At 45.4% G+C, this 14,583-nt stretch overlaps 1 protein-coding gene across 4 annotated transcripts in view; it reads left to right on the top strand.

Annotated features, from left to right (window-relative positions):
• LOC140199377 (collagen alpha-1(XVIII) chain-like) overlaps positions 1–10,014 on the top strand; it is a 295,614-nt gene extending 285,600 nt beyond the window's left edge. For all 4 annotated transcript variants that reach the window (XM_072261365.1, XM_072261366.1, XM_072261363.1 and 1 more), the window contains 5 exons: positions 68–106; positions 2,982–3,317; positions 4,031–4,228; positions 5,128–5,243; positions 5,865–10,014. In XM_072261365.1, the coding sequence (XP_072117466.1) occupies positions 68–106; positions 2,982–3,317; positions 4,031–4,228; positions 5,128–5,243; positions 5,865–6,078 (903 nt within the window). In that variant the 3' untranslated portion in view covers positions 6,079–10,014. The remainder of the gene's footprint in view (positions 1–67; positions 107–2,981; positions 3,318–4,030; positions 4,229–5,127; positions 5,244–5,864) is intronic.
• Positions 10,015–14,583: the final 4,569 nt, after the last annotated feature.

Consider the following 14,583-nt stretch of genomic DNA (forward strand, 5'->3'; position numbering starts at 1 on the left):
CTGTGTACATACTGCAGGCAGGCCTTGAAAGAAACTGGTTACATATCATCATTTTGTTTCCTTACAGCTTGGCGAGTATGTTCCTTACCTCAGAGGTGGAATTGTTGTGAGTACAGTTCTGCTCCTATGATTTGTATACTTTCCACTTCGGTCTTTATTTCTATATATATGCGTACACACAGTGGTTTGTTATTTTATATATTTTTGTCCTTTTGATTTTTAAAAAGCCACATAACCCGTTTGAACTCAGGCATTGAGTTGGCAAGTTGTTTTATTGATGTCGGTTAAGGGATAAATATTGAACAGGCCACAAGGGAAAACCCCTCTGCTTTTCTTTGTAGTAGTGCCCTGGGAGCTTTTCCACCCACCCTTCACGACCAGAGAGGGGACTTGACAGTGTGGCACTCCCTCACATCTGCGCTCCCACCTCCCTCAAGTCCCCACACCCAGGAGCCTCAGAGCTCAGCGCAGGAGTTCAGGTCACCAAGCCATAGAGTCATAGAGGTACAGCACAGGAATAGGCCTTTCAACCCATCTAGTCCATGCCAAAACCATTTACACTGCCTACTCCATCAACCCGCACTGGGACCATAGCCCTCCATATCCCTTCTATCAATGCACCTATCCAAACTTCTCTTAAACATTTAAATCGAGCCCATAATCACCACTTGTACTGACAGCTTATTCCCCCCTCTCACAACTCCCTGAGTGAAGAAGTTTCCCCTCATGCTCCCTGTAAACCTCACCTTTCACCCTCAACCCATGATCTCCAGTTGTCGTCCCACTCAACCTCAATGGGAAAAGCCTGCTTGCATTTAACCTATATATACCCCTCATAATTTTGTATACCTCCATCAAATCTCCTCAATCCTCTACATTCTAAGGAATAAAGTCCTAACCTATTCAATCTTTCCTTATAACTCAGGTCCTGCAGTCCGGCAACATCCTTGTGAGTTTTCTTTGCACTCTTTCAACCTTGTTTCCATCTTTCCTGTAGAATAGGTGACCAAAACTGCACACAGTACTCCAAATTAGGCCTCACCCATGTCTGATACAACTCTAACATAACATCCCATCTCCAGTACTGAGTACATTGATGTATGAAGGCCAATGTGTCAAAAGTTTTCTTTATGACCCTATTTACCTGTGACACCACTTTCAGGGAACTATGGACCTGTGTTCCAAGATCCCTTTATTCTACTGCACTCCTCAGTGTCCTGCCATTTGCCATTTTCCCAGCTGATGCAGATCCCTCTGCAAGCCATGAAAACGGTCCACTACACCCCAAGTCTTGGCGTCATCCACAGATTTGCAGATCCAGTTAACCACATTATCATCCAGATCGTTGATATAGATGACAAACAACAATGGACCCAGCACTGATCCCTACGGCACACCACTGGTCACACGCCATCAGTCAGGGAGGCAACCATCTACTCCCACTCTCTGGCTTCTCCCACAAAGCCAATGCTTAATCCAATTTACTATCCCATCTTGAATGTCAAGCAACTGAACCTTCTCGACCAGCCTCCCAGGCAGGACCTTGTCAAATGCCTTACTAAAGTCCATGTACACACACCCACTGCCTTGCCTTCATCCAATTTCCTGGTAACTTACTCGAAATACTCTTTAAGATTGGTTAGACATGACCTACCACATATGTGAAGCCATGCTGACTATCCTTAATCAGTCCACGTCTATCCAAATACTTATATATCCGGTCCCTTAGAATATCTTCCAATATCTTTCACACTACTGATGTCAGACTCACCGGCCTATAATTCCTTGGTTTTGTTTAGAGTCTTTTTTAAACAGCGGAACAACATTGGCTATCCTCCAATCATCTGGTACCTCTCCTGCAGCTAAGGATGTTTTAAATATCTCTGCTAGGGCCCCAGCAATTTCTGCACTTGCCTCCCGTAGGGTTCAAGGGAACACCTTGCCAGGCCCTGGGGATTTATCCAACCTGATTTGCCTCAGAATAGCAAACACCTCCTTCTTTGTAATCTGTACAGGGTGCATGAAGTTAATGCTACTTTCTCTCACTTCTATAGACTCTGTACCCATCTTCTGAGTAAATACAGAATTCATTTAAGGTCTCTCCTATCTGTTTCAGCTCCACACATGGATTACCATTCTGGTCCTCCAGAGAATCAATTTTATCCTTCTACTCTTAACATATCTGTAGAATCCCTTAGGATTTTCTTTCACCTTGTCTGCTAGAGAAACTTCATGCCTTCTTTTACCCTTCCTGATTAATTTCTTAAGTGTTCTTTTGGATTTCTTATACTCGATAAGCACCTTATTTGTGCCTGCTTGCCTATACCTGATATACATCTCCTTTTTTCTCTTCTCCAGGTCCTCAATATGTCTTGAAAACCATGGTTACCTATACCTGTTATCTTTACCTGTTGTTCTGACAGGCATATGCAAACTTTGTACTCTCAAAATTTCGTTTTTGAAGGTCTCCCACTTTCCAAGTACACCTTTGCCAGAAAACAGCTTGTCCCAATCCACACCTGCTAGTTCATTTCTGATATCATCAAATTTGGCCTTAGAATCTCGACCAGCAGGCCAGACCTATCTTTTTTGCAGGCTTACTTTGAAACTAATGGCATTGTGATCACTAGATGCAAAGTGTTACCCTACACAAACAACTTCTGTCACCCGCCCTGTCTCATTCCCTAATTGCAGATCCAGTATCTCACGCTCTCTCGTTGAGACTTCTATGGACTGATGAGGGAAACTTTCCTGAGCACATTTGACAAGTTCTATCCCATCTGGTCCTGTTGCAGTACTATAAGAAACAACAGTAGGCTATTCAACCCTTCAAACCTATGCTATCATCTCTTGGCACTCCAACACCATTTCCATGCACTAATCTCATAATATCTAAACATATTATGACTAACATTTTCCATTGTTGGTGACATCCATTCCCTGGCCTTAACTTTCCCACTTACTTTCTGTGCTGTTTACAGGAAAACAAGGTGGAGGCAGTGGGGTCCCCGCCAGTGGTGCGATATTCTGGACAGCGGGAATCCTCAGCAAATTCGGATAAAGTGGTTTCCAAGGACCTGGAGGCCCACCACTCCCAAACGGAACGACTAACGGACACCCACCCTTACGGAAGTGCTCACCAGCGGCCAGAGCTGCCGAAACCCCTGCACCCCCATCACCAGTACCTCCCGGGGAGGCCAGCGACCGTCGCTCCTCCCCGCTCCGTGGAGCCGCCGAGGGTGAACCACCGTGGCGTGTCTCACCAACCTCACGTCAACCCCTCTGTCCACACTCGCCAGCTGCATGGGGTGCCAATGGTAATTAGTGCCCGGAACAGATGGGAGGGGTGGGGTACGATGTGATCGAATTATTCCAAACTCCACTCCCAAACGAATGGAGACAAAGCAGACTTTTATGGAACTATGGAGAGATGCAGACCCTTTGGCCCACAAAGTCCATGCTGGCCATCAACCCACCCATTTTTACACCAATTCTTCCTTAACATTTTGTTGTCCCCACATTCCCATCAACTGCCTCCCAGGTTGTACCTCTTCCCGACACACTGCGGGGTGGGGGGGGGTCCACGGTGGCCAATCAATCTCCCGACTGGCTCAGCTTTGAGATGTGGGAGGAAACCAGAGCGCCCGGAGGAAACGGTCAGTCACAGGGAAAACACAGTGTCGAACAGTGTCAGGATCGAACCTAGGTCACTGTGACCGTGTGGCAGCAGCTCTGCCCACTGCATCACTATTGTGCCTGCCTTTTTATGACCCAGGACATTGCAAAGCAGTGTGCAGTGATTGGCTCATAGAGTTGCGCAGTACAGAACAGGCCCTGTGATCTACCGTATCCATGCCGACCATCTCTGATTCCTATTTCCTAGCACCTTATCTGTAACCCTCCATACAGTAGTGATCAGAAAGATCCACCTGTCCTTTGCAGTTTAGTCACCGGTAGCCCTGTCAGTGATACTTTCTCCTTTCTACCGTATTTTCTTGTCTGCCCTCTAACCCTCTGCTCTCCTCCTCAGCTGCACCTCATGGCACTCAACACCCCTGTCACAGGCAACATGCAGGGGATCCGCGGGGTGGACTTCCAGTGCTTCCAGCAGGCGCGTGGGGTGGGACTGATGGGCACGTTCAGGGCCTTCCTCTCGTCCCGAGTCCAGGACCTGTACAGCGTGGTCCGGCGTGCCGACAGGAACTCGGTGCCAATCGTGAATGGCAAGGTAAGCTCCAACAGCTTGTCAGCGTGAGACCTGGCAAAACGCTTACCGTGTCTCCCGTATCAATGTCGCACCAAATGAGGCTGCACTGGAGCTGGCAGTGCATTCCAGACAGGAGCGCAACTGGGCGTAGTTACGCATGGCTGACAGCCTTGCATTTTGACTGACAGGTTTGCAAACAGAGCCGTAATGCATTCCTGACAAGATTGCTCTTGGATTGACTTTGCGTCCCTGATGGGGTTGCACTGGGATTGCTAGACGCCTTCCAAGCAGGACTGCTCTGGGGCACAGAATGCATTCGGGGCATACCGGTGAACACCTCCCTGCCCGCGTGGGAATCAGGTCACCCTGTCCACGACGTGACTTCAGCAAGTTGTGCCATTAGCGTGCAGGGGCCACCGCGGCGGGTCAGGCAAGGGCTGCCGACACTCTTCCCACGTCCATGCAAGAGCTGGCGGGTGGGGGCCATATGCAGTTCTTCACAAGCTGGAGAGGTTCGGCTAATGTCGACCTCCGAGGGAAGGGGTCTTCTAATGACTGACCGCACAAACGTTCGGCGTTGCAGCTGGCTGCTCGTCAGACATTTTGGTGACCAAGTGTGAGGAAGAAGAGATATAGTGTTACAGAATAAGAGGCATACAGAGGGAATTCCTCAGCCAGGGACAAAGGTCCGCAAGTCTGTGCAAGAGGAAGGAAGGGAGAGATCTCAGAACAGTTTGAGACTGGAGGAGTTATAGAGGGGTGAGGCAGAGGAGAGTGGTGAGAATTTCAATATCTGAGTGAAATTGAGGAAGACTCAGATTCAGATCTATTTATCAGATTTATTCATAGGGGAACTTAAAGTATTAGTCAGAAGTAAACAGTGGGTTGAACCAAGATGTCTTCTTGCTCCTTGCCCTTAGGGAGAGGTGCTGTTTGATAACTGGATCTCGCTCTTTTCCGGATCTCAAGCTCCCTTCAAATCTACTGCCACTATCTATTCCTTTGACAGACGAGACGTGCTTCGGGACCCGGCCTGGTATGTAAATAATGCACTTGGTTCATGTCGCTCTGTAAAAATGACACAATTCCCCAAGGACCTACACAGAGGATTCAGGGAAGGGAGACCGAGACTGGGGAGAAAAGAGGAAAGATTAGGAGACTGAAGATTTGAGCATGGCAAGAAGGTGGTTGGGGAGGGGTTTGAGGGAGAAGAGCATTGGGTAGAGATGGAGGAGAAGATGTCAACAGTAAGGTCCAGGGTTCTGCTTGTAAAAGAAAGGATTCTCCTAACTCCGGGATATGACAACACACACTGAATTCAATGCCATGCATTTCAAACCGTAGCCAATGTGGTTCTCTCCAGAGGACTGAGCGCAACATCTTCACAGGGGTGTACTGGGTACAAATGTTGAACTGGGATGCCAGAAAGAGCTCAGATGTTGCCATAGCACCGATAGTGTTCATCCATGAGGGCCTCGGCCTAACGTTTCAATATAGGTAGCTCATCTTGCACAGGGCTGGGGGTAAGCAAGATAAACTCGTAGCCTCCCAACTGAAGGTGGCACTACCCACTGACAGCTGATAACTGCCTCCTCCTTCCTACCCTCCTCTGCTCCGCATTTCCCTCCACCACCCCCTCGCCCCCAACTCTGTGTAGGCCTGAGAAGTTGATCTGGCATGGCTCAGACACCAAGGGACGGCGCTTGTTGGAGACTTACTGTGAAGCGTGGAGGAAAGATACCCATGACATGAAGGGTATGGCTTCGTCCCTGCTCAGTGGCCGGCTCCTGGAACAGCGGCCCAGCCAGTGCTCCAAGTCCTTCATCGTCCTCTGCATCGAGAACAGCTACCTGCCGCACTCGCGGAAGTAACGCCCCACACTCGCCACCCTTCCCTCATCAACGGAGAGAGTTTTCTCCTGGTGCTTACGGTGAAAACGCGTTTTCTGTACAGATGTAATTTTTTTAAAATAATTTTTTAAAAAATGATGGAAGATAAAAGCCAAAGAGGTCGGTTTTTAAAACAAATATTAAAAAAGCCACTCACGGTGGTTTCCCAGCATGCACTGGGCATGTCCTTGAAATGCCCCAGATGATGCAATGTCCAATGTGTACATGTAACGGTTAATATTTGTATATGGAATGTTTGTGCAAGCCAATGTATCCTTTTTAACTTGCTGCTTCTGACAGTTAGTCTTACCAAATTACTTTTCTAATTCATTCCTTCTTTTGGCAGAATCATTCACTTTCTTTAATACAAACACGCTAAACTATGTGTAGAACTACATGGACTGATTTAGAATGTGGCTTTGATCACTTGGAATCTGAAGCCGTTATGACAGTGTTGCTTTGTGTAGCTCTCATTCACACACACACACACGTATACATACACACACACACACACACACACACACACACACACACACACACACACACGTGCAAACACAGATAGGTATAAGCATATACTGTATTAAAGATACCTCCTGGTGTTGATGGGCTGGGCCCTCTTTCCCACCACCTCTGCATTGGACTTGCTGGGGTTCCGTGTTCTATCAGAAGAGAGAAGGAGAGAGGGCCTGATGGGTAGACTGTTCCATTGGTCTCAGCTTCCTGGTGCAGGGGTGATCTTGGCTGTCCTCAGGAAGGAACTAAGCAGAAGACAAAGGGAGAGAGGAGGAGAGCACAAATTTCACTTAGCCCGGTCATTCCTAGCTGTCCGTCCATCAGAACATCAGGCTGTTCCTTAAATCAGCACACGTGAGCCTTTGCCTTTAAGTGGCACACAGGTGCTCATATTTGCACCAATGGGACCTGTTTACTTTGGCCGCAGGATACAGACCCTTGGGAGTTGCACCTGGGAGACACTCCTGCCCAGAATATTGTTTATGGCAATGACTGCTTTTAGTTACAAGACCCTTCCTCAGGAGTTTGCTAAAACATGGAAATTGCAGGGAAATCATAAACACAGGAAGTTCTGCAGATGCTGGAAATCGGAGTAGCACACGCAAAATACTGGAGGAACTCAGCAGAATAAACTCAGAAAAATAAACAGTCGACTTTTTGGGCTGAGACCCTTTATCATGACATCCTGATGAAGGGTCTCGGCACAAAACGTCAACTGTTTATTCCTCTCTATAGGTGCTGCCTGACCTGCTGAGTTCCTCCAGTATTTTGTGTGTGTTCGTCATAAGCAAATGCCAGACATCTAAGGCAATCAATTCTAAGTCACTCCCACAGGTGTAAAGTCAGTAAAGACAAAACTTTGGCCTTATCTAGGGCTCACTCTGCCGCACAATTTCTGTATGCATTTCTTTAGTAAATGGGTAGACAACTTTTGAGAATTCAAAGCACAGATTCATGGGGTGGCACGGCAGCGTAGTGGTTGGCACAACGCTTTACAGTACCAGTGACCCGGGTTCAATTCCCGTCGCTGCCTGTAAGGAGTTTGTACGTTCTCCCAGTGACCGTGTGGATTTCCTCCAGGTGCTCTGCTTTTCTCCCACAGTCCAAAGGCATACCAGTTGGTAGGTTAATTAGTCATTGTAAATTGTCCCATGGTTAGGCTAGGGTTAAATCGGGGGTTGCTGGGCAGCATGGCTCTGCACTGTACCTCAATAAGTAAATGAATGCCAAGATAATTCTCTGCAGTTTTTTGATGAAAGTAAAGACATTAATTCACTGCAGAACAACCAAGAAACCATCAGCACTCTTAATAACTCTGAGGGCATTAATGAACAGGGCATTTATAGTGTCAACTGAAAACAATGCTCTCAAGCTTGTTAAACCACCGTTGAAGCTCCCACCAACAGAGCTAGTTAGTGACTGGAATTAACTAAATGCAAGATATGATGCAGTGGGTGTAACAGCTTAATTGATGCGGAAGTCTGGTTCAATAACTCGGAGGACAGTTCCCATTCTGTGATTTTAAGTTCAGTTGCAAAGATCTGGGATCTGACAACATGATGCTGTTCTCCATGGTTGACTGGGAGCATATTGGTTGAGGCCAACAGGTCCAACGATGTCCTGCTTCCTGAACAGGCCTGGCTTACGTGACACCATGAAGAAAATGCCCACTCTTGCCAGATGCTGCAATGAGGGATGTCCACACCCGGAGAGTGGACAATAAATGGGAAATGGACATCCTTCTCTTTGCGCCAGTTATTTTGCCATCGTCTGCCTCCTTTGGAGTGATGTGCAGTGTTTGGTCTTTGTTCATGGAGCGTTTTCTGTCTTCATGTTCTCAAGCCTGTTTCACTGCACACCCAACAATTGTGCTTGCTGTTTCCCTGCATCCTATATCTCAAGCATTCACCCCTCCTCTCCACCCCCAAAACAAACTTGCACTACTAACACTAATTTAAAGCCAGAATATGCGTCAGCTCTCTGACACAGAAGAGGTCTTTGCAGGGAACATTTTTGCTTCCATTAAGCCCAGTGGAGAGGAGGCAGCCTGAGGTTTCAGTCACATCCCATTGAGCACAGTGTATGGGTGGTTGTCCCTGCTGTAGGTCAATATTCTCCCAACTCCACTACTACGTACAAATTGTTGGAAGATTTAAAAAAAGGCAAACTGCTGAAGGATAATCTCAGTGGGTTCCTCGAGCAGTTTGCTTTTAGTTCCAGATTTCAGCATCTACAGTCTCTAGCATTTCCCTGTTGGACGACATGGTGAATTAACAAAACAATCCATCCACTTCTTTTCAAATGCGCAAATACTTTCCTCACCGATACCAAATCATTGTTCAGTTTCTCCATTTCTGGCCCAAGCACTCCACCGTGCTGTGCAGCTTGACCAGCTGACTCTGTGCGTGGAGCATTTGATTGGTGGTCAGGAAGAGGTCCATGCTGGCAGATCCCTGATTGGTTAGTTTAGCACAACGCAAAATTGCTGATTTAGTTCAAGGTTTACTTACAGGCAGATCACATGATCTGCCATTTTTGCTCACTTGAAGCCCTCACATGATATTGACCATTCCACCATGAAACCTACAGTACACCAATCAGAAAGCATAAAGATTATGTATTTCCCAATTGGATATCGCTTCAATGTTTATCCTACCACTTTTGGTGTTTTTATAACTAATAAAATGTTTTTTTTTACATATATATATAAAATTGTTCTTTAACTTTCCTCCTAAGTCAAGAATTTGAATTTCATCTTTAATTGCTGAAGACCTCGGACAATCCTAGAAGGTTGTTGATGTCTCTTTTATTCATTGAGAGCTTGAGTCAGCCTTGCAGGAAAGGTTGGGGTGGATGTGTTTGCTCATCTCCATTTCAGCGTGGCATGCTTTACTTCTTTTCCAATGTCTACAAACCGTTGATGGTTAAGTTGAATATTTACTTACTACATGTGTATGTAAGCAGCTTACATGTTGGCACCAGAAACTGAAAACCTGATTACTTTGGAAAGCCTGGTGATATACAAGCTCACTTGATGTTCATTTTGTGCAATTTGAGCACTTTTCTTAAACTGCTTCAGTTTCCTTCTCTCTCCAAGGGCCACTTGTTCCAGATTACTATGAACAGCCTTTGACTGTTGCTGTAAATGACAAAGAGTGATGCTTAGCCTGCTGAACACTTCCCTAAAGACACAACTAATTTACCAGTGGTCTCTCCCAGAGTGCTGCCACTCGATGTAAACTTATAACTCCTGGAGTCCGCATTACAATTTGTGTCAAAACGTGAAAGCACTGTAATTAAAACCAGTAAATGTCTGCAGCACATTGTGTAGCTTTCTGTAACCTTGAAGCTCTCTAAACACTTTTCCCAGAGTACTGAATAAAGATTATAAAGTTCTGTTTTAAATCTTATCTCTTGTTTGATTACTTCGGCAGGAAGCATTTAATATCAGCAAATTTTGATAGTTTTTGTTGTATCTTTCTCATTTGGATTATAATTTCCATAATAATTCAGAGCCGTTTTCTAAAACAACCTTTTAAGTTATTTAAAATAACAGTTTTTAAGCGCTGCACAAAAGATTTAAGGTGGGTGCAATTTGATTTGTATTTTTTTGCCTGCACGGCTGTAACATTATGCAGATGTTCCATTTACCTGTTGTGTCTGCTCATAGAGGCTATTTGGCATGAAGAGGCATAAGATGTATGATAGGTGTCATTATAGCAATGTTTAAGAGTGTGTGAATGAGCTGAAGATCTGACTTTGGCCTGTAATGTGCCATAGAGTCAGAGCAATACAACAAGTAAACAATCCCTTCAGCCCGTCTCATCCAAGCCGATCATAGTGTTTACCATGCTAGTTCCATTTGCCTGCATTTAGCCCATGAACATCTAAACCTTTTCTATTCATGTACTTGTGTAAATATTTTTACATGTTGTTATTGTACTTTCTTCAACCACTTTCTCTAGCAGCTCGTTGCACATGTGTATCACCCGCTGTATGAATACGTAGCCCCTCAGGTCCCTTATAAATCTTTCACCTCTCACCTTAAACCTATACCCTTGGTTCTATGGTCCTGTACCTATATTCTTGGTATTCCTTCCCAGAGAAAAAGCCATGCATTTGTCATGTCAAAACCCCTCATTATCTTATACACCTCCACAAGGTCACCCCTTCGGCTCCCACATTCCAACAGTCCTAGCCTGCCCAACCTCTCCCTGTTACTCACACTCCTGAGTCCTGGCATCATCCTCATCAACCTCCTCTGCATCTTTCCAGTTTAATTATATCTGCCCAACCAAACTCTACAAAATACTCCAAATGTAGCCTCACTAACATGCTGTATAACTAAACGTACACTATAAATTCTCAACTCCCGTACCGAGTGCCCTGGCTGATGAAGGCCAATGTGCTAAATGCCTTTTTCACCACCCTGTTTACCTGCGATGATGCTTTCAGCAAACTATGCACTGTATTCCATAGCACTCCCCAGAACATGACCATTCAACGTGTAAGTCCTTTAATGATTTGATTTCCCAAAATGTACTTAGCTGAATTGAGCACCATTACTCAGCCCACTTACTTAGCAGAGTAAGATCCCCCTGTATTTTTTGATAATCTTCTTCGCTGTCTGATACCATTTATTTTAGTATCATCTGCAAACTTATTAACCATACCTTGTACATTCACACCACAACCAATTTGTTTAAATAAATGATGAATAACAGAGGTCCCATCATTGATGGCTGTGGCACACCACGTTACAGGCTTCCGCTCTGAGAAATACCTTTGACCTTCACTCATTGCTTCCTACCAGTGAGCTAATTATTAATCCAATTAGCTACCTCTGCCCAAATCCCATGTGAATCTTTCAGACTAGCTTTCCATGTGGCACCTGGTCAAAGGCCTTGATAAAGTCCGTATGGGCAACCTCTATGTTTGATAAAGGTCACCAATATAAAGGTGTTGTGTGCTTCCTCTCTTGCTTTTTCCCTTATCTCTGAGCCTGGTTTCACCAACCAACAAATCCAGGGTGCTGAAAGATCCCGGTGATACTATTTTGACGAGAAGGAGTGGACTGCGCCTCGGCCAGTATCAAACCCACAATCAGATTTCTTCAACAGCTTAATTTGTTGATATTACACCAGACTGTATTGGCTTATGAAAGTTCTTAAAAATGAGTTGGTGTTCATGTGTCCAATGTCCATTTAGAAATCAGCTGGCAGAGGGGAAGAAGCATATATGGTGATATTTATGCTCTTAGATAATAAATTTACTTTGACTTTGCATTCAGTCAATTTGAGTATTGCATTAGACATGAATAAAAATGTCCAGCTGCAGTTATTTAGGGGTTTGCCGAGGCCACTTCAAGAGTATTGTGTGCAGTTTTGGTTCTCATATCAAACCAAAAGGATATCCTTGTCAGTGAGGGATGCAAGGAAGATTGGTTCCTGGGATGGTGGTCACCATGAGGAGGGATTGAGTAGATGAGACCTCTGTTCCCTGGGGATTGAAGAAGAAGTGGTGACCTTTTTGAAACGTACATTTTTAAAGGGCTCAATAGCGTAGATCTGAGGTGGTGTTTCCCCCAGCCTAGGACCCGGGAACCAAGGTCACAGTCTCAGAATATGGGGTCATTCATTTAGGACTAAGAAGAGAAGCAACTTCTTCACTTAAACGACACTGACTCTGTGGAATTCTCTATCTGCAAGGTACTTAGAGACTCAAGCACTGATAGAGATTGTAGGATATTAGAGCCACCAAGTGGTATGTGAATGGGAAGGGAAACGTTTGTCCATTGCTGCCATAGGCATTCATGTGCAGGGTATAAAATGCCATAAAATTGTTTTTTTTTTGCAGCAACAGCAGCGGCATAGTGCGTTACAGTGTGAGGACAAACATACCGTAATTTCTTTATGTTTCAACATAACAGAATGTATGTCTGTGGAGTTCTTTGCCAAAGATGGCTGTGCAGGCTACGTCACTGGGTATACTTTACGTGGAGGTTAATAGGTTCTTCATTAATCAGGGCATCAGAGGTTACAGGGAGAAGGCAGGAGAATGGGGTTGAGAGGGATAATAAATCAGCTATGGAATGGTGGAGCAGACTGGATGGGCCACATGGCCCAATACTGCTCCTCGTTCTGGCGGTCTAAGTTAACATGAGCTCAAATTAACATAAACTATGCATGACACACGTGTGCAAACTAAACAGAATGACTCCAATGCAAGACTGAGGGAGAAGAAAAATGTGCAGTCCGAGGTAGCGTTAAAGTTCATCATGTCTGTTCGAGAGCCTGGTGAGAGGGGCAAAGGGTGTTGCTGGACCTTGAAGTGTGGGTCTTCAGGCTCCTGTACCTCCTGCCTGTCGGTTGCATGGAGAGGAGGGTGTGAGCTGGACTGTGAGCGTTCCTGTTGATGGATACCACATTCATGAAACTTCGCTTCTTGTAGGGATAATGATGAAATAGAGGCTCATCCAGGATCTTGTTGCAGGGCAGAGCAGCAGGGGCTGAATGGGTTGTTGTTCTCCCCATTTTTTCTTCATTAATTGAGTATATTCACTGTCTTCAGGTGCTTTATATTATTGCAGCAAGACATCTTTACACTTACAGTCAATTCCTCTTGCACTAAAGGCCTTCTTACCATCTGCCTTCTGCACTTGCACATTGGTTTTCAGTGACTTGCTGTTTGTACAAACATCAGTTCTCCCTCTGCAGATTCTGCCTGACCTGCTGGATATTACCACGTTCTCTTTTGTTTTGTGTCTGCAGGACTGCTGTCACACATTTCCCAAAGTTCAATTACTTGTTTTTGAGATGCCTTTGTTCAGTAATCAAAGCAGATGGCACCAAGAACCATTGTCACCCGCTCAACTCTGCTCCTTGTTCTTCTTTCCACTGACATCCCCCCTCCCAACGCAACTTAAGACCTGCTTTTCCCCCCAGTTCTGAATGTCTTTGACCTGAAACCCAAGCTTTGCCTCTTTCTCCACAGCTGCTGCCTGGCCTGCTGAATACTTCCAGCATCCCGTGTCACTGGAGGAACTGTCCCTGCCCTGGTACCTGTACTAGTCCCGTATTATTCCTCCCACATTCCTTTTTCCTCCAGATTCGTCCACTCATCCAGTCCTTATGAGCAATTTACAGTGGTCAGTTAGCTCACCGACCTGCATGTCTTTGGGACGCATGAAAGTCACCTCTGGGGTTTAGCTGAGTGGAAGAATCTGGGAGGAAGTTGGGGAAAAATTTAAACATGGGATTAGTGTAGCTGGGTGCTTGTTAGTCAGTGAAGAGGACTGGAGGAACAGGTTCTGTGTTGAATGATGTGTGACTCGGAGAACACATCACTGCTGTGCTAGTGTCCCTTTAAGAACTGTTGATCTTAAGGACAGCTTCATCCCACAATTATAGGTCTATTGAGCAATTCCTAGTACGAAAGGCTGTAATGAGGAATAAGCTGCGGAAGGTGGTTGATGCGAGTTTGATAAACCCCACATGGACAGCGCCAGTGGTCAGGATTGAACCCGCGTCTATGGCTCTGTGAGGCAGCGACTCTACCAGCTGTGCCAGTCTGCCAATACCAGAGGCACATGGTCAGTATGGCAACGCTGAGCTTCCTACATTACAACCGTGATGATACGGTAAAAACAAGTGATTGATTGCAAGTTCCTTTGAGACATCCCGAAGTGAAGAAACCGTTTAAGATCTTTTTAAAATGGTTTGAAGTAATAATGCAGACAAAGCAGGCAGCGGGAGTTTCAGCGGACTCAGTACTGGACGGGTTAGCCACTAAATCCCTGCTCTATCCACACTCTTACACCCACCCCTCCCCACAAACCCCAGCAGGCTTTCCTTACAGCTTAATGAGGGCCTTTACAAAAAAATAATACATATGCCATTTTTTTAAAAAACCTGTTTTTACACCAAGCCACTGTGCGGCTTAGTGTGAAAAACAAAATCCACAAAATAGACTTGG

Source organism: Mobula birostris, chromosome 6 (genome assembly GCF_030028105.1).
Source record: "Mobula birostris isolate sMobBir1 chromosome 6, sMobBir1.hap1, whole genome shotgun sequence".
In the NCBI taxonomy this organism is placed as follows: Eukaryota; Metazoa; Chordata; class Chondrichthyes; order Myliobatiformes; family Myliobatidae; genus Mobula; species Mobula birostris.